Source organism: Pelodiscus sinensis, chromosome 3 (assembly GCF_052426305.1).
Source record: "Pelodiscus sinensis isolate ZL-2025 chromosome 3, ASM5242630v1, whole genome shotgun sequence".
Lineage (NCBI taxonomy): Eukaryota > Metazoa > Chordata > Testudines > Trionychidae > Pelodiscus > Pelodiscus sinensis.
The window spans coordinates 45,561,890-45,584,341 of NC_143054.1; the positions used below are offsets into that span (position 1 = coordinate 45,561,890).

The 22,452-nt window shown below is 40.7% G+C and overlaps 1 protein-coding gene across 1 annotated transcript in view; it reads right to left on the minus strand.

Annotated features, from left to right (window-relative positions):
- The window catches only part of COL21A1 (collagen type XXI alpha 1 chain), a 188,020-nt gene that overhangs the window by 80,256 nt on the left and 85,312 nt on the right, over window positions 1-22,452 (minus strand). The window contains exons 10-12 of the mRNA XM_075923637.2: window positions 20,719-20,781; window positions 2,257-2,310; window positions 2,024-2,077 (exon numbers count right to left, since the gene is read on the minus strand). Of these exons, the coding sequence (XP_075779752.2) occupies window positions 2,024-2,077; window positions 2,257-2,310; window positions 20,719-20,781 (171 nt within the window). The remainder of the gene's footprint in view (window positions 1-2,023; window positions 2,078-2,256; window positions 2,311-20,718; window positions 20,782-22,452) is intronic.

The window sequence follows — 22,452 nt, forward strand, 5'->3', positions numbered from 1 at the left end:
CCTGTTTCTACCCATGTGAAAAGACAGAGCTCTTCCCCAAGTTTTTACCCCAGTATTCTAGGCAGCTTCTTTCAGTGGCTTGTTTTCATATCTGTGATATTACCTTCAATATTAATGATTGGGATATCAAGGTTTGATGTCATGGCCAGTATCAGCTCCTTACTTAGATCTGACTTCTTCACTAAGTTATAGGAAATACCATGCCTGCTATATGAAACATTGAATGGTTTGATGAGTATCTTTTAGCCCAGATCTTCTGGATCCAATGCCACTCTCACGGATTGCTCTGAGAGTTGGAATTTGAGTCTGGCATGCTGTGACTCTCGGGTTTGAGTGGAGAACAAAAGGCCACCTGCTTGGGAAGTGAGATTTGCACAGGTAACAGAAGCACTTGCTATGCTAGTCTTTAAGAAAAATTAGTCCACCACAGGACAAGCAACACTTGAGGTGCATAGGTTCTGAGTTCAGTATCTTAAAGTTATTATACGTGTACAGAAAGGTCTTCATAGCCAAGGAATAATACAAAAGTTCTATTCAAAATTATCATCCACAAGAGGATTATACAGTCCCAGAGATCGTTAGTGAAGTAGAGAAGGCTGTTTTGAAATGTTTCAGAAATTGCTCATGCTACAGTTTTCAGATAGAAACAACACCAGGTTCCAACTCACTGTCATGGATAGTAAGAGGGAACTGGGGAAGGATCATGGTCACCCCACCCTTTATGCTTTCATGGGGATGCACCAGATGGCTCAGGATGGGTACAGAGCCCTGGTGGACACTGCTAATGAAAAGAATTCAGTCTCATGTGCATGCGCAAATACAATGAGATTCACGCTGCCACAATCAGAATGAATACATACTTCATAAAGATATTGACTTAAATGTCAATATCTCTGTCTTACCACCTGATTCAGACAAGTAGTAACTTAGGCCTACAAAGAGTGCAGTGGGTCTTTGGTGCATAGGTCCATCAACACATTCACAATGACAGGTTGTTGGTTGTAGTACTGTAATAATTTATATTATAATATTATCAGGCATGTCTTCCTACACATAATTAAATGTTTGAAATATGTGCAATTGTATATATGCAAGAGTAAAATATCTGCAGATCTCATAAAAACAATCTTCCATTGACCTTGATTAAAATTGAAAGCAGCCATAATTTATTATACGTTAATTATGGATTAACTAAAATAGCCAGGAACGGAAATGCCTAGTTTTAAATTAGCCAATGTGGAAAAGCATAGAAGTAATGGGATGATATTCAGAAATGAAAATATAGGCAGACTATTAGGAAAAAAATCCTAATGGTGAGAACGACTCTACAGTGGAAACATTTTCTAAGGAAAGTGGCGGAAACCCCATTTCTTGGCACATTTCAAGATAGGTTGGGCAAAGCATGAGAAAATATAAGACACAACCCTGCAGTAGCAGGGGAATAGACTAGAAGATGTAAGAAGTCTCATCTTTAATCTCTAACTCGCTGAAACAGGAAACAATGTCAGGAAGTGAAACAAAGGAAGGCAATCATTACTGAATATGGCCTTTTCCTGATTGAACAATGTTGTCTGAAGCAAAGCGCATAAGCACATATTTAGCTTGAAGCATATGCTTAAATGCTTTGCTTAACAGGGGTCTTAATAAAATTTAACAACCTGATTTCCTGAATTAGGGTCCTAACAAGAAGGAAATCCTGGGGGCTATTTTTTGGACTGAAGGGAAAAAAGAGATGGAGAAATTTCACTAATCATAAATAAACCTGTTATTCAGGCACATGTCAATATCACTTTCCTCTGCTACACTTGATGAAATTAGCAGTTACATTAATAATACTATCACTTAATACTTTTATATATACACAACAATGTAATAAATATTAATGGAAATAATATTTGACGAATAAAATTACAGTTCTGACTTTATTGTCTCAGTAGTAAACCACTTTTAAACTTGTTTCACGTGGAAATATGGAGGCTGTTACTTGTAAGCAAGGGCTGTAAATATTAAAGTAACTTTTTACCTTTGCACCATCTCTCCCAGCCTCTCCCTTGAACCCTGGTAAGCCACGAGGGCCCTAAGAGAGAAAAAAAATAAACACACTTTACGAAGTTTACTAATTTCTTTGACAGATAACTACCTGATTCTGCAACTGTTCCACACTCTGAACTCTCAATTAAATAAATGAAAATAGTAAGAGTATTTACAGGATATGTCTTAGATTTCCATATTGTAGAAAAGATAAAAGGGGCTTACTTGAATCCCTGGGGACCCTGAAACACCTGGAGTTCCTGCTGCTCCTTGATATCCCTGAAAAAAGAAAAAACCAAGACATTATAGCTATCTATATGCAGAATTTGAAAATAATTATTTAAAATATCTTAGTTATAGCAATGAATCTTGTTACATGGGCTAAGTTTAAGGCTATAGAACTGCAACAGTTTCCATGAGAATCTCATGTTTGACACCCATACTTTAACTTCATGGAGCTTTCATTTTGAGGGCTGAAATTTGCCATTCCGTCTTCACTGTAGGTACATTATTCTCATGAGTTAGAAAAACCCCTTCAGTTGCTTTAGAATTCTTGACAAGCAAGAGAATGGGAGGGAATGTATCAAACATTTTTATTTTTCCCATTGTAGAAAGACAAAAAACTTCATACACGCGTTTTTTATATAAAAATTGGGTGAACTGTGAAACTCAAATTTGGTTAAAGAAAATAATCCTTACAGAAGAGACCTTGCTTTGCTATGCTTAAAATAACTGATTATAAAATAACAGCTATGAATAGCAATACTGCATTCAGCATGTGCAGTTTGAAAATTCTGTTACTTTGTCAACTATACACTTAGGCTACGTCTACACTGGCCCCATAAAATGGAAGAGGCATGCAAAGCAGGTAAGTCAGAATAGGGAAATCCGCGGGGGATTTAAATATCCCCCGCGGACTTAAATAAACATGTCCGACGCTTTTTTTCCGGCTTGGAAAGTATTTCCTATTTTAAGGTAGGAATAAGAGATCCTCCGGAAAAGGGCTTTATTCCGGAGGATCGCGCCAGTCTAGACGCTTTTTTCAGGCTTTTCCCCAAGCCGGAAAAAAAGCAGCGGACATGTTTATTTAAATCCGCAAGGGATATTTAAATCCCCCGCGGAGTTCCCTATTCTGACTTACCTGCTTTGCATGCCTCTTCCGTTTTATGGGGCCAGTGTAGACGTAGCCTTAGGGTACATCTCCTCTGCACCCATAGCTCGAAATAAGCTACGCAATTTGAGCTACATGAATTGCATAGTTTATTTCAAGTGTGTTTTGAAATAACTTATTTCAAAATTTGGTATGGTCTACATAACTCCAAACTTTGAAAAAAAGCCACTATTCTGAAACGTCCCTTAATCCTCGTGGAACAAGGGGACGTTGGAATACCAAGCTCATTATTTCAAAAAGCTATTTTAAAATAACAGGCTGGTTTAAAAGATACGATATAGCTATTTCAGGATACCGGAAGTATCCCAAAATAGCGCCTCAGTGTAGACGTACCCAAAATAGATCAGTGACAGGGCATCCTGGCCAGAGCAGTACCAGGCACTGTTTCTGGGATTGAGTGACATGAGGGAAGGGAATCAGGAATAGGTAAAAATAGGAAAGAGAATTTAAGTCAGTAACAGTGATGGTAATCTCCAACATCCCGCACAATGAACTGGCAATGTAGGAAGAGATTACTGAAATAATCCAAAGGGCTTAATATGCTTAATATGTCCAGAGGGCATTAACGAAAAAGGAAGCTGCGCCATTATTTGTAAAGGTGTTGGCCAGCAGGCTTAAAAAAAGGCTGTTCATTTAAGTCCATCCTCTCCACTTCTTCTCCTCCCCCCGGGTTACCCATTCCACCTAAGCAACTCTTAAGAGTAACTGTTATAATTACCAGACCAAGCTTTGGTGTATAGAAGTGAGTTAACACGCACAGAGCTTTGCAATGAGAGGTGACCTCTTCTTTAAAAATGCCAGTGCCTTATAGGCAGCCTTTAAACATAGGCAGGAAAGGAGGAAGTGAGCTTTCATTTGAGTCAGGTAAAGTAGCATATGATTCCAACATACAAAATAAGGCTATGTCTATACTAGCACTTTCTTTGGTATAACTTATGTGAAAAAACCACCATTTTGAGCGACATAGTTACATTGCCAGAATCATCGGTGTGGATTGTGCTACTGGTGCTCATTGGAGGAGGTTTAATTATGTTGACGGGAGACCTCTCTTTTGTTGTCATACAGTATCTACTCGAACAATCTTACAGTGGCCCAGCTGCACTGGGACCTGGTCTAAGACAGAAGTAGGAGTTGTCCTCTGGGTCTGATAGAATAGGAAGCAGAAACGGGATTTTTACAAACTGCAAAATGACTAGTTCTACTGTAAAAGTCTGGGACTAGCGAATTTAATCCTTTCAGTCATCAGCCAAAACTGAATCCAAGATCACATATTCTTTTATTTAATTTAAACAAGGATGACAAATCCCAAATTCACTAAAATACAGTTCTAGTACCAAATCTCTGTACTGGTAAGGAAGAACTAACAGAACCATTGTGTAAATCGTATTTGTTTTCTATACAATTCTGGTAACTAATAAACAAAGCCCAAATTACTGGCTGGGACAATGCCAGAAAGAAATTTGAGCAGATGCCCAAAAGTCCAAACTAGTAATGGTTAATAAAACAAGGAAAACATCTTTAGGCAATGTATCCTATAGCAAGTTTTTTTCTTGTAGTGCCCAGATAGCTCTAGCAGAATAAGCTTTAACTGAAAATGGATTGCATTCCCAGCTTGCCCATGAGCCTCAAAAGTAGCTGAAACAATTCAACTAGCCAAAGGTGCCTTAAAATCTGTCTATTTCTTCCCCAAGAAAAACAAAAATCTTGTCTGACTTCCTGTAAGAAATAGTCATATATAAATAAAACTTTAGTGTACTCTTCAGATCTAAGAAATGCAATTTCCTTTCCTTCTTTTTCTTATTGGGAAGGAGCACAGGGAGGGAAGAATAATTTCCTGGCTGAATTTGATTTCAGAATATCTTGTATGAATGGAAGATAGAAGAGGACTCATTGCACTATCTTGGCCTTCTGAAATGGCAAACCTATCTCAGAGATAGACCTTCTAAAATAATCACTGCAAACGGAACAAATGGCTCAGGAAAAAGATTTACTTAATGGAAAGACAGAACAGGAAAATTACAAGTAAAAAACTCAAAAAGAGGTTCACACAAAGCTAAGACAAGAATCAATCTCCAGAGCAGAACTAACCTGAAGTTCCTTTGACTGACTACAGACAAATTGGAAAAAGGAATTACCAGTTCAGTTTTAATATATTGGCACTCTTTTTGTAACAGCATCTGTTAGTTAAATCATCCTGCAGGAAGGGAGTACTTTATTGAAATATTTTACTACCCTCAAGTTGCATAACATACACAAAGAGAAAGAGCAACACACAGAGAATGGATTAAAAACAAAATAAAACAGAAATGACAAGCAATCATAATCTAGTTTGTGTAATTGAAACATGCTGGAGTAAATCTCATAAATAGAGACTTACCAAATTCACAGTGCATTTTGGTCAATTTCACAATTATAGGAATTTAAAATTAAATTTTATTATTTCAGTTATTTAAATCTAAATTTTCACAGTGTTGTATGGGTTCTGACCTAAAAAGGCATTGGAAAGTCACAAGGTTATTACAGGGGCATATACTTGCATGGCCAACAGCTGCCACCCTCTAAAGGCAGCACAAGAGTAAGGGTGGCATAACCATGACCCCTCCCGTTGCCTTGGGTCAGAATCTCCAGTTTGAGAAAGGCTGTTCTCCCCTCCGAAAACTGTGTAGTATGAGGTAAACACACACACACACACACACACACAAATTCCATGGGGACAGAGGCTAGACTTAAAGTCATTTTTTCATGACCATGAATTTGGTAGGGCCCTACTCATTACTGTAAGGGATGTGCAAGAAATTCAGCAATTGTTTTACTTTCTACACAGGTGGCCATCAGCATAACTCCTCACACTTCAACTTCTGCACTGGTTCCCAGTTGAATGTTGAGTTTAAATCAATGTCTCTTTCAGCTACTCAAAGCCCTCAGTGAGAAGCATACCAAGCTATTTGAAAGATTGCTTCTTCCTCTGCCCACATCCTATTGTGACAATGACTCTCCACTAAAAGCATAGAAGTGTCAAATACCAGGTGCACCTCATGAATGTAGAACTTCCACAAGACCTAGGTGTATCCTATGAGATTCACTTCCAGAGGGGCTAAAAATGATTACACTTATCACATTTAGAATTAAATATAAAATCACCTCTTGGACCAACATTTTGCTTACTTACACACACACATACACACACTCCTCTTCTCCAAATTATCACTACTATGCAGCAGTAGGATACATCTGGAATAAGTCAGATAAACAGACATTTATACATTTCACTGACTTATTCCAGATGTACAACAATGCAACTCAGACAGACATGTTTCATGAAATCTTATTGTCAATTTGTCCTGGATAGGATTAACATGGCATGAAAAGAGAAAGGGCGGAAGAACTGTAAAGAAAGAATCAGGATATACAACAGTGTTCAGGGATGTGAAGAGTTACTTAATTTTTGCTGGCAGGCCCAGTTTTATTTAATAGCTTTAACAGTAATCTGGAAAAGTAAATAGCATGTTAATAAATTTGCAAATAATTCTAAATTGGGAGGAACTTCAATAACCAGTGAGGACAGAGACATGATATGAAAAGGGATCTAGAGAAGTTAGAAATATGGTCATGGAAAGAAATGAGAAGGGACAACACAAATTAACCCATCTTCTTCAGGCAAAAAAAATCCCAGGAATTCAATCAGAGGAGAAACAGGCTAAGCAATATTTCAAAACAACTTTTATCTCAAATATGCAATGCAATAGGGTAGCAAAAGGGCAACACAGGTTTATACAGCACATCAGAGCAAAGGGAAATAAAAATATGTAAGGCTCTGGTGAGAGTGTGTTGAGAATACCAAATCAATTCTTGGCACCTTATTACTCAAAAAATGCTGCAGCAGTCAGTAGGATCAGAAGAGAGCAATACAATGATTAGGAGCTGATGAAAACAAGTTCTGACAAAGCATTGGCAGAGAGGATCTCAAACTTTTTCAGAAGATAAACTTTTTCAGTCTCTTAATATAGAGACTGTCCTGTAGCCTCCTCTTTCAGGCTACATCTAGACTGCTGCTTTTTATCAGAAAAAGGTTTGCAAATTGCACTCCCCAATATTATGTTTCTCTCTTCCCTGAATCTCTGACATGCTTCTCTCTTGCTTTGTCCCCCTGCTCTTTTCCTCCCAGTTGTCTGCTCCTTCTCTATCAATGCCTTTATTTGTCTACCACTTGTTCCCCTTTTTCCTTGCTCTTTTTGACATATAGCCTAGCTATTGTGTCTTCTCCCCTTGACTTTTCTCCCTTACTGCATTGCACATTCTTCCTGCAATGGTGACCCCAAATGCCAAAAGAAACTTTCATTTTCTCTTCTTCTCTCACTATTTAGTAGTACGCCTGAGCACTATCTAGGGCAGTGATTCTCCAAGTGCAGTCCGTGGACTGCTGCCTCCCAGGTGGTCCACAGCTCCAGCTCTTCCCCCACTGGGATAGAGGCGGCTGGAGCAATCCTGGCACCAGCAAGCCATGGCTAGGATTGTCTATTTTGCCCTCTTCTTGCTCCTCTGGGAGCATTGATGATAGGGGACAGGGGCTAATCTGATGCCCTGCTGGCACTGGTTCCGGCCAGCCTTAAATTCGGTTCAGGGTCCATTCAATGTGGACATGCTATTTCAAATTAGCAAAACGCTAATTCAAATTAGATTTTAGGTCTAGATGCACTAATTCGAATGATCTTATTTCGAATTTAATTCAAATTAAGTTAGTTCGAATTAGTGCTGTAGTGTAGACATACGCTGGGTGTCTGTGTGTGTGTCTGTGCACGTACGCTGAGCTCCCTCCTGCCCAGAAAGGAGAACACAGCTCAGTGACACAATGGATGCAGTCTTTCCCCTCTGCTGCCATTGGCCAGCCAATGGAAGCAACAGAGCATGAAGACAAGTAAGCGTCCCCCCTCATGCCGAGCCCTGCACCCCAAGCCCTCCCACTCACTCTCTCCCCCCATCAAGACCCTGCATACCCAGCTTGCTCTTACACCCTTTCTTGCTCCTGCACCCTCCCTCCAGGCCAGATACCCTTCCCCAAGTCCGTTCCTGCACCCTCCCTTCCGCCTGCTCCCTCCCCCCTGTCCAGACACACTTCTTCCAAGCCTGCTTCTGCACCTTACATCCCACCCAGACCTTGCACCCTTACCCCCTCCTGTACCTCACCTCCCACCCAGATCCTGCATCCTCATTCCTATCCCACTTGCTGGCAGCCCTGTCTGGACAGTGAACCCCCCATATTTGTCCCCATCCACAAAATCCACTAGCTCCGGAAACTCCAAAAACTAAATGTGGCCTATAGGAAGCCCTGAACCTCAGTCCTCCCTGTCCATTCCCCTTACCCTATGGGGCTGGAGTGTCAGAGTGAGGTGTGTCAGTTGAGACCCACATCAGTGAGAGGTTGTGGGGTTTTGGAAGAGGTTTTTGGGTTTTTGGGGGGGGGTTGCCTCTCACTTGTGTGGTCCCCAACTGACTCCCTCCCCAAATAAGGCTCTCCACCTCTGCCAAAAACAAAAAAATCCCATTAAAACCTTTTGTGTTGACCATAAATTAATATTTAACTTTATTTAAAATGAAGCTTGATAAACTAACATGGGAAAGTTAAAATGCGTAATCTGTCTAATAATGTAAATTAAACTATTCTCCTTAACAGCAGCGCTAGCAAAATGGCTCGGGGGTAATTATTTAATTAACAGTGAGATTCCATTAGCATATAGTGGTCCGTGAAAAGGTTTGCATTGAATCAGGTAGTTTATGGGCCAAAAAGTTTGAGAATCACTGGCTAAAAGGAATAAATATATATTCCTAAAATCCTACAATCATGTGAGGGTTTCAGCTATGTGACTGCTGTGGATTTTAATAGGAGAAACATACCTAACTAAACTCCTGATTCAGTTGTTCTTGTCTACATACAAGTTAACTCTTGAAAATATGAAATGTGTTGTGACAAATAACATATGCTGCATAAGCAAAAGGGACGTGTTGTGACACTTTAATGAAAGGCTATGCTATACAGATCAAAAATTTTCTAGAAACAAGACATATTAATTAGAAGAATACAGAAATGAATGTGTACTCTATTTAAAATAAGAATCTGGAATCGTAAAGGTGTCCACATCTGGAGTGGCCTCTTCAAAGTAATGTATGGTACATAAGAACAGCCGTACTGGGTCAGACCAAAGGTCCATCTAGCCCAGTAGCCTGTCTGCCAACAGTGGCCAGCACCAGATGCCCCAGAGAGGGTGGACCGAAGACAATGATCAAGCGATTTGTCTTCTGCCATCCTTCTCCAGCCTCTGACAAACAGAGACCAGGAACACCATTTCTATCCACTAGCTAATAGCCTTTTATGGACCTAACCTCCATGAAATTATCTAGCTTCTCTTTAAACTCTGTTATAGTCCTAGCCTTCACAGCCTCCTGTGGCAAGGAGTTTTACAGGCTGACTACACGCTGTGTGAAGAAGAACTTTCTTTTATTAGTTTTAAACCTGCTACCCATTAACTTCATTTGATGTCCTCTAGTTCTTCTATTATGGGAACTAATAAATAACTTTTCTTTATTCGCCCTCTCCACATCACTCATGATTTTATATACCTCTATATAAAATGGTGTTTAAGAACCCTAATTTACAGTACAAATTTCCAAATATGAAGGAAAATTCAGAACATTAGGGCATAGTACTTGACACTTTGAGGTATTGTAGTAACTATATTTTCCTGCAGGAAGCAGTAGGTCACATGAGGCCATATAATACTAGCAAGGAATCAGTATTTCTTAGAATCAAGAGCATCATTTGCAGCTGTATAGCCATTAACAATTATGGCACTTACAGATGACAGTAGCAATAGAGACCGGATGGGACCCAAAATATAAATGCAAGCTCACCACATGATCACAGATGAGTGGCAAGAAGAGTCCTATGTACATAAGAAAATAATGTCTAGATCTTGAAAATTATTTAGGCACCTAACTCTCACTGATTACTATATTTTTTAGATTGCTGTTGCTGTATCTGGCTAGTATACAAAGCTCACTTTGTAATGATGAATCAATTTAATATTCATAAATGTTTTATTGTGAGCCTGTACAAAAATTCTGCAGCCCAATGTAAAAGGAAAGGCTAGAACCCTCCAAAGGTACTTTATTAGGTGAGACTTGTGATAGCTTGAAGAATGTCAGGAACAGTGATATGAATATTGAGTTTGCAGCTGGGTATATCAGTAAAGTCACCCTTGCCAGGTTTAAAGTTACTCATCACTTACTGAACACTGTAAAAAGACAATAAAAGCTTTTAAAATCCCATGAATTAAGCTAAATAGGACTGGAGAATAGCCCAGATTTGTCAAGCATCTGTTCAGAGTTCAAAATTTTTGAATTAGTTTTTTTTAAGCATTCTTTGCAACAAGCAGGTCAGTAACCTGTCTCCTTTATTACCCTTAAATATCATTTGCATAACAGCAGAAGATGCTGCTTTATCATGGTACAGGTTGAACCTCCTAAATCTGGGACTCCCTTTTCCAGCAACATCTGTGGTCCAACAGGATCATGGATGTCGTTACACCAGAGACCCAACACCCAGGAGTGTGAGCCAGTCAGGAGTCCAGCGGCGGGGACTGGTGAGCCCCATCCTGGGGAGCTCCTGCTGGGCACGGCACAGCTGGGGAGCCCCGACTCGGCATGGCACAGATCCCTGTTCATGGGAAGCCCCCCCTGATGGGCGCAGGAGCAGTGGTGCAGCCACAGAGCCACAACATGGTGCAGCAGCAGCGAGGCAGTCATGAAACCCCAGCTGGGCACAGCTGAGCCCCGTCCCCAGGAAGCCCCACCCAAGCAGGACAGAAGCAGGGCCGTGGTGGGTGGGAAGCTCCATCCCTTGAGAGCACCATCCTTGGCAGCTGACAGAAGTGGGCCATAGCCAAACCCAAACCTGTAGTAGCAGGGCTGGAGTGCAGCCAACCAGAGGGAGGGGCAGTGTCGTGGGAGGCCTGATCCAACAAATTCCCTCTTTTGGGATGTTCAGGTCCCGGGGGTGCTGGACCAGGGAGGTTCAACCTATACTAGTTTGAGTTCTTCCCTGACACATGGAAAGAATCCATTTGGGGCAGCATATTACAGAGGATCATGAATGTTGTGTGGGCCAACAGCCACCTCAGGCTCCTCTCTCAGATGGCTATGGGGCCAATAAAATTAAATACGTTTTATATTAAAAATAGTATTCAGATTCATTTACAGAAGCTATTTCTACTGACACTGGTCTGGGATAATATAAATCAAGAAATTTTGAGTGAGGAGAATAATTTTCTCTTTTTATTATGGTATTACAGGCTTCCGTTTCTGAGTTTTTGAAGTTAATAGGACTACTCACATGAATGATGAATGTGTAACTAGGCCCAGTCATGCTCATTCTATGAACATGCTAAGAAAAAAATTAATATAGGAATATTCGGGGAAATAGATAATTTTAGAGTTACATTTGAGAATGTTCATGAAAAACAAATTTTGAATTTGTCTTACACAATAACAGAATTAAATTGTGAATATTGAACACCTGCAAGGAAATGCTCAAGCATGATCTTTAAACCAGAAACAATTCACCGTAGTTATTTGAAACTAAGTTATTTTTGAAATAATCTAGGGGACTGCACCCCCACATGCTATGCCTGCCACTCCCCACCCCTGGGGCTAAGTGTCTGGCCAGAGGGGAGAGGTCAGAAATGGGCGTGGACTGTAGGGCTTCGGTGAAAGGGGTGAGAGAGCTGGGGGGGGGGGGGTCAGGCTCAAATGGCAGAAGGGACCCACTGTGGCCCAGAGAGGAGTGGAAAGGGTTGGGCTTATATGATGGAGGGGACCCAGTGCAGCCCAAGTGTGTGGGGGGGGGTCGGATTTGGATGGCAGAGGGGACCCATCCCCAGGAGCGCCTCTCTGGCAGCACGCCCCCTCTCCCTCCATCGCCTCCAGTGGGTGAAACGGGAGCTGGGGCTGAAGCAGCCCAGGCCTAGAGGGGACAGTGCTCAGGATGGCCACAGCAAGCGGCTGAGGACAGAGTTGGAGGCGGACAGTAGTGACCTGTGGATTCTGATAACATGATAGTCTGTCATCCCACAGGAAATTTCTTTTTTTAGAGAGAGAAAATACATTCCTTATGGACAATTTGCAAACAAAGAAATAATCAAAAATGTATTGTTCGCCCCCACCCCTGTACAGTTCAGAGAAAATGAATGCCAGAAAAGGCAAACTGGAAGGAGTTTAGATAAAGTGCATCAAAATTGATCCGAGGCCTTGAAGGGCTCACTTTCAAGGAAAGATTATAAAATGCGACATCATAATCTTGGGTTTTTCATACATGCACAATTTGATTAAACAAGTACATAAACATGATAACTATCTTAAGCATGCTAGAGGGTAAAAGTCAAAAAAACCTTCGAGTGCCTCAAGGGGATATAACCAAGAATAAAAAGATTAAAATAAGCAAAGGAAAAGTATCCTGAACAAAGAGGTCCTAAACTAAGGTCCTAAATACCATGGTGAAGTACACTATTAAAAACCCTAAGATGGATAGATATATAGGATTATTACACTGCACAAAAGTCTCTGACATGGCTAGGTAAAAATCCCATCACTTAAGTATAAAAAAACCTAGATTGGAACATGCTCAAGAATCTACTCTAAGAAAAAATAACACACTGGCTAGAGATGGAAATGATCTAATGGGTCTGCAATGTGTTCTTACAAAGAACAAGTGCAAATAGCAACAGCTGAATATTCACAAAGTAAGTCAGTTCAGAAAACTGAAGCAATTAATCAAAATTAGATCAATTAATAGGAGCTTCAATTCAACAAATTGCGGCAGTTGGTAATCTCTCACTTTCTGCATTATCAGAGATTCACATTTCTCTAATATTCTGAGACAGTTTTGTAAATCTTCTCCATGTTCACAGAATGTTCGTCTTTGTAAATCATGACTCACTAGTAGGAAAATAACCATGACTGCCTAATCCCAAGGTTACAGAAAGACCATACAATCCAACTTCTTTTCCTCCATGAGTCGTTATATTACAAGAGATGATGCTCCTGAGAAGATGAGTAGCATTGAAACAGAAACCAAGAAACATGAAAGTGTATGCAAAAATGATCACTGTTTCCCCAAACTGCTTTACGTACATCTTAACAGAGCCTCCAGCAGTGAGCCTTTTTTCTTCAATAAGAAACAGTTAGGAAATGTATAGCTTTATACAAATATCTGTTTTCTGGAAATCTTAAACCACAATAAAAATAATAAATAAAGGGTAGCAAGTCAAATTCTGTCTAACATTGGACAGAGAAAACCTGTGCTCATCAGCTAGAAGCAAAAGTGTGCCAGAAGGTTATCCTATATCCTTCTGGGCTTCACTAGGTCTCCTAACTACATGTAACACATATATTTGTCTACAGATTTGTCAACAGTTTCTATGAACATCCTTTTGCACAGATTATTCCTTCTCTTAGAAGGCACTAAATACACAGTTGTGCACTCAGGGATGGAAAATGCACTCAAAGTAAAGATTGGAATTATACCTAATTCCTGAGGGTATGTCTACACTACCCCGCTAGTTCGCACTAGCGGGGTAATGTATGCATACCGAACGTGCAAATGAAGCCCGGGATTTGAATTTCCCGGGGTTCATTTGCATGAGCCGGCCGGCGCCATTTTTAAATGCCGGCTTGTTCGAACCCCGTGCCGCGCGGCTACACGCGGCACGGGCTAGATAGTTCGAACTAGCAAGCCATTCCGAACTATCTGTACACCTCGTTCCACGGGCTATCTAGCCGCGCGGCACGGGGTTCGAACAAGCCGGCATTTAAAAATGGCACCGGCCGGCTTATGCAAATGAAGCCCAGGAAATTCAAATCCTGGGCTTCATTTGCACGTTCGGTATGCATACATTACCCCGCTAGTGCGAACTAGCGGGGTAGTGTAGACATACCCTGAGAGATTAAGGAATGGGCAGAACTTTGAATTAGGCCACTGGCCAGCCCTGATAATGTGATCATTTGCAGCTTGTATGGGAGAGCAACAAATTACTACCCATTCAAAGGAGGCAGTAACAATGAGGGAAATTTTCCTCAAGGAGGTGTCTAAGTCACAGTCTCTCAAGAAGCTATTTCTAGGATGCAGAAATTTAGAGTTGTGTCTAAAAACACAACAGAATGCTTATCCATGTTTTAAAACCAGGTTATTCTGATTGCTGATTTGTATGGTTTTACTCCATGTCCATCTGTAACACCAGTTTCAGCCAAAATTTTCATGAATTATTTGAGTTAAAAATTAATGCTTTAGGCCATTAGAAAACTTGGATTCTTACCTTTCAAAGCGTGCAAGCATTAATTCTAGCTCTAACCGATTTTAAAATAATGGCCATTGAAATCTGGTTGTAATTGAGGCCAGGGGGAATATAGATACAACAATGCAACTAGAATTCTGAGAATCAGGAAGAGAAATCTTACAAACCACATAGTTAAAATGAAAGAACATATGAAAGATGAAAGATGAGAATCTCAGATTCTGAAGATACTGAAAAAATTGTGACTGGTGCCTTAGGTGCCTTCTAACATTCCTCCAGGACTTAATATACCAAGTCCTGAACTTCTGCTCAGTTAAATTTTCAGTTCCTGGAAATAAACTACATTTATTATACTGTGGCTTTTCACAGTAATATTGCATCCAAAAGGAATCACCACAATTAAATAAAATGTCTATCATCACTAAGTATGTAGCCAAAATGTAACTAGGCAACAAACAGAAGAAATGTGGACATTTTATAAAATGCAGCATAGAGCTTTCCCTATGTAACTTGAAAAATTAATAAGCTTTACGACACAGTTTTAAACAAATATTAATCTCTCTCTTTCGAAACAAACTAAATATATTACTATTTGTATTTAAATCTTTTACTAAATTAAATCTTTTAATTAAGTCATAAAAATGGCAGGTAAATACCCTTATAAAAAGCAATAAAGATCAAAACCAACCCACTTTATGAGAACCATAGAAAATTTACAGGAGATAAATTCTGGTATGTTTTGAAAAATCTGCAGAATTCCTTTAAAGCAAATTGATCAAAATACGTGAAAAAAATGAGAAAAACTGCAAAGTTTGGACCCAAATACTACCTTTGCCAAAATCTGAGTTACTCTTACCAGAATGATGGTTTCTGCCTCTCTCTTGTTACCTCATACATAAGTTCATGAGAGTAGTCATAGAGCAGCCCAAAGGTCTATCTAGCCCAGTATCCTGTCTCTGATAGTGGCCAATGCCAGATGCTTCAGGGACAATGAACACAACAGGGAAATTTCAAGTGATCAGTCCTCTGTTGTCCAATTCCAGCTTTCAACAATTGAAAGTGAGGAAGTTGTGGCAAATGGGGAGGCTGTGACACTATGCCCCCATATTTTTAGGAAAATATGTTTCTGAATATGCATAACACAAATATGCTTTATGAAAAACAATTCAAGTAATTTATAATCCATGAGCCTGTAATTCCCTGAATATGTATATATTATATTTCATGTACATGTATCATTCTTGTATGTGAAGTAAAAATATGAAGTATAAACCTGCTTATTAATCCAGAATTTGTAATGAAAGCCGTTAGTGATATTTAAGGAACAAGGATTTGCAAATGATTTTGTTTTTCCTGTAAGCCTAAACTGTGGCTGTCCCTACAGAAACATGTGGCTATACCAACTGGTGCTGGAGCCCACCTTGAATTTGGCATTTTCCCATTGAAATGGGGAGGATTAAACAAAAGATTCCTACCCTGGGGAAATTCTATTTAAGGGATGGGAAGCAAGCAATGTTAGTCTTCAGCTAGCTTTTGAAACTGCCAACCAACTCTAAGAGAATATACAAGGAGCTGTTAAACCCAAGTTAGAGAAAAGATCAGCTCTTACTTGAAGGATTTTACCTGAAATAAAGACTAAGGTAACAAATATGATCTCTTAGGGTCTGTCTACACATCAAAGTTATTTCGAAATAACAGCTGATATTTTGAAATAACTTTCCTAGCGTCTACACAAGCCAACCGCTATTTCGAAATTAAATCGAAATAGCGGAGGGCTTATTTCAAAATTGGTAAACCTTATTCCATGAGGAATAATGCCAATTTCAAAATTGCTATTTCGAAATAAGTGCTGTGTAGACACTTAGGCCGTGTCCAGACTCAGGGGTTTTTTCGGGAAAAGTAGCCTTTTCCCGAAAAAACTTCCCCTGCGTCCAGACTCAAGCCGCGTTCTTTCGAAATTATTTCGAAAGAACGCGGCTTTTCTTTCGATGGCGGTAAACCTCGTTTCACGAGGAAGAACGCCTTCCTTCGAAAGTTCCTCTTTCGAAGGAAGGCGTTCTTCAATGTAAAGAGGCCGTCTTCGAAAGAGAGCATCCAGACTCGCTGGGTGCTCTCTTTCGAAAAAGCGGATTTTTCTTTCGAAAGATCCGCCTGCAGTCTAGACGCGATCTTTCGAAAGATGCTCTTTCGAAAGATGCTTTCGAAAGAGCATCTTTCGAAAGAAGCCTGCAGTCTAGACATAGCCTTATTTCAAAATAGGGGGCCTCCAGCCCATCCCAGGGAGCCCTGGTGGCCACTCCAACCTCAACTAAGAACACTCCTCTTCCTCCCCCACTCCCCCAGAGCCCTTAAAGGGGTAGACTCTAGCCACAGTGCCTGTGCCAGCTCCAAGCCTGCCAGCCCAGAGCCAGCAGTCACTGCCCCTGACCCAGTGGCCCCAAAACATGAGCCAGCAAGCCACTGGCAGCCAGCCCTCCACCGCTCCCCATGAGCAGTTTGCCAGCTCCCAGGAGCCTGACAAGGCCCGGAGAAGGCGGGCACCTTCCTGGGCCAGGGCGGAGATCATGGACCTTAATCAGGTTTGGGGGGATGCCCCAATGTCCATGATCTCCGCAGTAGACGGGGGAACGCAGCTGTCTATGGCAGGATAGCTGCCAGCCTGGCCACCAAAGGCCACATGTGAACCCAGGAGTAGGTTCGTATGAAAATAAGTTGATCCAGCAAGACCCCCAACCCTGAGTTTCTCCTCCCCCTTCCTCCTGTTGGCTCCCTCCTTCCAGGTTTCCCCTTCCCCTATCCCACCCTCTTTCCTCCCCTCTCCTGCCTCCTTTCCCCAGTCTCACCAAAGTTTCATTCCCCCCAGCCCAGTTTTGTTAAATAAAGAGTTTGTGTTCATGAAAATACATGCATTTTATTTTATATCAGAAAGGGGAGTTAGGGAGGGGTAAATGGAAGGACGTGAGGGAAGAATGAGGCACAAGCCCCCAGGGGGGCAGACCAGGGAGGCTTTTAGTGCTCCTCAGGGTAGAAGCTCTCCCACAGGGCCGACTGGATACTGACAGCCCCCCAATGGACCTCCTGGATGGCAGCCTGCTCACAGCAACATGTCCATGAGAAGCACCAGAATGCCCAGGGGCAGCTCTGGCTCCATGTTGCAGAATGCTGTGGTGTCCCGAGTGAGGGCAACCAGAGCACGCAGAGACAAAATGCTTTGCTGTCCCTCATCAAGGTAGGTAAGCAAGCAGAGAAACCTGAGAACCGGCTGTCCAGATGGAATCCCTTTAAGCACATGCCTCAGATAGCCTCATACAGCAGCCACACAAAGTAACTCCTGACCTGATGCCCTGCCAGACCTGGTTCTGGCTGGCCTTAAATGCGATTCAGTGTCCACTCAGTGTGGACGCGCTATTTCAACATAGCCAAATGCTATTTCAAAATGCATTTTGTGTGTAGACATGTTATTTTAAAATATCTTATTTCGAAATTAGATATTTTGAAGTAACACTGTAGTGTAGATGTACCCTTAGTGTATTAGGTGTAGCTGGTGAGTTTTGTTTATTTTAGATTAGTAACTTGCTTTGATTTGTCTGTTTTCTCATGCAAACACTTAAATCCTACTGTGACAGCCTGAGAACAGGGAGCTACCAAAGCCTTATGGAGGGCAGATATGCAGGGAGCTGGATATGTGGCTTTATGTTCCCTGAATAGGCTGTTAAAGACTATGGCCAGCCAGCCACACCTGAAGCCTATCTAGCATCAGCCTGAAGAGAGGACTAATTAAAAATCCTGTAGCCACTTAAGTTGGATGTGTGCACTATAAAAACACTTCCCCAGGCAAGGCTGGGGGGGGGGGGGGTGAAAAGGGACGGACTAGAGGAGAACTCAAGGAGAAGGGAGCAACCTAGAACAAGAAAACACACCTGGGTGAGGTGATATGAAGGTTTGGCTCCATGATATCAGGAATGACGTATTGCAGGAGGGGTTGGGAAAGTGGCCCAGGGAGGGGCTGCTGCTCAGGGGGCAAGGACCAAGCTACATGGCCTGCTCGGGGCTGTTCCCTCCTATAGGGCCCTGGGCTGGATCCCGGAGCAGGTGGGTGGGACCGGGTTTCCCCTCAACCCTCCCCTCTGGCTGGAAGGGCCAGCAGGGACTGGAGAAAGGAGGACACTGGACTGGCCAATGATGAAAGAGGCTCTGGAAACAGGGTACCCTGGCCTTTGTGGCAGTAATTAGGGACGCTGCAAGCTTCTGAGGCCCACAAGAACCCACCAGGAAGCACAGGACCCACAGGGCTTAGCCCAGACTTTGCCTCACCTACTTTTTATAATAAACAAAATTGCTTTTTAAAGTCTCATGAGGTAGCAGTGTTAGTCTGTAACTTTTAAAAAATATGAGTAGCCCGGTGGCACCTTAAATGAGGTGTTAAAACCAGTTAATGTCTTTGCTCACACTCAGGGAAACAGTATCAAATTTGCAGGTAAATACCAATTCCACACTCTCTCTCTCTAACAGGATGCTGACATTCCATTGTAGAAGAATGGCTACTTTTATATCCATGACTGAGTGCACAGGCAGATTAAAATGTTCCCCTACAGGTTTATGTGTGTTACCATTTCTAATATCTGTTTTGTGTCCATTTATCTTTTTCTCGCAGAGACTGTCCTGTTTGGCCAATATATATGGGAGTGGAGCATTGTTGCCACTTGATGGCATATCACATTAAAGGGTATGCAGTTGTATGAGCCCCTTATGTTGTGGTTTATGTGGTTAGGTCCTATGATGGTGTTGCTTGTATAGACATGTGAATAGAGTTGGCAACAGAGTTTGTTGCAGGGGCAGGTTCTTGGATGAGGGCATCTGAGGTGTGATGTGTGATGGCTGAAAAGTATTTGCTTCAGGTTAGGGGGTTGTCTGGAGGTGAAGATTGGCCTGTCTGCCATATTGCTTTATCCTTGGCTATAATTGCAATTGTTTGTATAATTATAATTGTTTTCATCCCATTTGATTAGATTTCAAAAGACAATACATTTACACAGGAAATGGAAGGCTTATTCTAGTTAACTTCTGCCTTTCACCATAGTCTTCCATGTCCTGATTATTTGTACTTCACGTTTCATCATTATTTAAGATATGTATGTTGCTACTGATATGCATCAACAAGTCTTTCCTAATGTCTAAGCAACCATTTGCAGTTGATTATTTACTCCTCCTCACTTTAAAAAAACAAAACAAAAAACCACACACAGGGCAAATAAAAAAACAAAAAACCACACACAGGGAAAATATTATTAAAGGTTAACAACTTATTTTAGAAAAGGCTGTGTGTGTGCACACATGTCTGTACGCTTACATGCACTCAGATTTCTTTTTTTTCTCTCAGTCTTTCACCTTCATCCTCCCATTACACCTAAAGTACACACACCAGTGACTCAGGAACACACAATGAAATCTATTAACTATCAGAACTGTTACTGAGCATTAAGGTCTTTTGAGTCAACCTCTCAGAAGCTTCCACATAGATCAGAGTTCTAATTTCTTTTATGGAACCTAGGGCTATGTTATCATTTTAGGGTTTTTAATACCATTTAAAAACAGTTCTAAAACTAAAGAGCAAACTGACTATTACCAAATTTACCATTTTCATTATAGGAATATCTGTGATTCACTTACTGTTTTTAATCCTTATCTAAATTCATAAAACAACAACAGTTAGTTAAACAAACTAAAGTATGTGGGAATAGACAAATTTTTCTATCATATGTATTTCAAAACAGGATAAAAAAATTTTATTGTAATTCTGGGAAACTCTTGTACAAGAAATCCTAAAAATTTTCAATTCCAATCTAAGAGCCATATTAACATAGAATATTATTAACAAATAAACTGTTTATTGGATTAGTGTTGGAAAGATTAGTTCAATATCTGAACTTTGGATTCAAATGTCCCACAAATTTAGGGATGTTCATATTCTGGGTTTTCATGTAGTCCAGGCTCCAGTTTCAAGCTACCATTTCTATGGTTTTTAATCTAACACTGAAAATGTTCATATAATTGGTAAATTCTGATGCATCTTAACCTATAATGCTATAGAACATGATATAGTAAAGTGGTTTTTTCCTTTACCGTTAGCTTTGCATTTACAGTACTTTATATGACTAAGTTTTTAGTACTCACAGGCTTACCATCTGGACCAGGCTGCCCAGGATAGCCATGATTGCCAGGTTGTCCAGGGTCTCCCTGTAGAGAAGTTACATGAGAGCACAAAGAAATATGAAAGAGAAATTTACAATTAATTGAAAGTAATTTTTATACAAGCATATTTCTGAGTTTCAGAAACTCAGGTCATCAAGGAATACCGTTCCATAGAACACTGGCCATAAGCCCGGATAATTTTTATGGAAGAGTAATTGCTATAATACAAAAACTAAGGGCATGATCCTATAATCCCTCTATGTGGAAACTCCCACTGACTTCTTATGTAGGGCTTGAAAGATTGGGCCCTAAGGATACCATATAAATATTCCATATTTAGGATATTCTAGAACATGAAAAAGAAAGCAGAAATAAAAACAAATAAAATGCTCTCTGAAAATACGTCAGTACCCCAAACTTCATCTCCCTGTAGGTCAGGCTATGCTGACACCAGATTTTTATTGAGTTTGGCTCTAATTAAAGTAAAAACAGCCAACATGGACATGGTTAAAGCCCTTTAATCAACAGCTACTGCCTCAAGGTGCTTATCCTTTGTAACCCCTCTTAGAGGTTGATCCAATGCATACAGAAGTCAGTGGGAGTCTTTCCAACTATTTCAAAAGGATTTGGATCAACTCCAAAATAAAGCAAATGAAAACTGCAAGTTTCCCAAAGACAGATAGGCCTTCTTTATTATCAGAAAATAAAAACACCAACAATATTCTTCTTCTTCAATATATTAGCTCACTGTATGTGAAAACTCTCTCTTTACTTTGCCAACAAAGGATCGGCTCCTGGTCCTTTGACTCAAACATCAATGGCAAAATTCCCATTGACTTTAAAGGGACAAAGATTTGGTTCCAAATAACAGTTTATTACTGTAAGAACTGCAGAGTACACACCGTTCATGCAGTTCTGGAATAATAAATCAGATTTTCAGTTTTCATGTAGCTAAAATGTAGCTTTCTGCAAAGTAATGTGCCTCAGTGTACTTTGCCAGCCACCCTTTTTGAAAGCAGAAAGGTCCATTGCTTTGCCATTGGTAAAGGTGCACCAGCCAGCATTCTGTGCCTGAAACTGATCGCAAGGCAGGAATAGATTCTTATAATTTAGTTTTGTTTTTAAATTAGCATTGTGAAATAAGTAAAAGGGTACAATGATGGGGGGGGGGTTAAATTGTGACTTGATATCCTTGTTCAAATGTGCATATTGGTTCTCTGTACCAAAGATTGCCTCTCTGTACCAAAGAAATTAACCCTGTATTGTATGAATCAGAAATGCATGTGTTAATAAATAAGTGGGAAGGCCATCAGACCAGATGTTCTCAGCAAGAATCAGAAACAGACAAAGGTGCCAGAGATTGCTGTATATCCCCATTAAGATGCAAGCAGTGGGCAAATTAATGGCTCTAAAAGGAGGCAAGCATTTATCAACTGGGACAAAATATTGATGGTCAAAAGCAGTTTAGCATGGCAAAACAAAGAAGAGAAAGAGCAAAAAACCCAAATGAAGATAACCAACATCCATCAAAAAAGCAGCATGATAATGCAAACCTTACCAATTACAATGAAGAAAAACTGCCATAAAAAGAAGCTGCTTTGCCATAATTTTTGGCAAAGTCTTATCTAGACTGGGAGCATCAGTCTGAACCGCTAGAACCCCTGCTCCTCTGTCCGTAATCAATCTGGTTGGTCACAAACCATAAACTGGTAACTA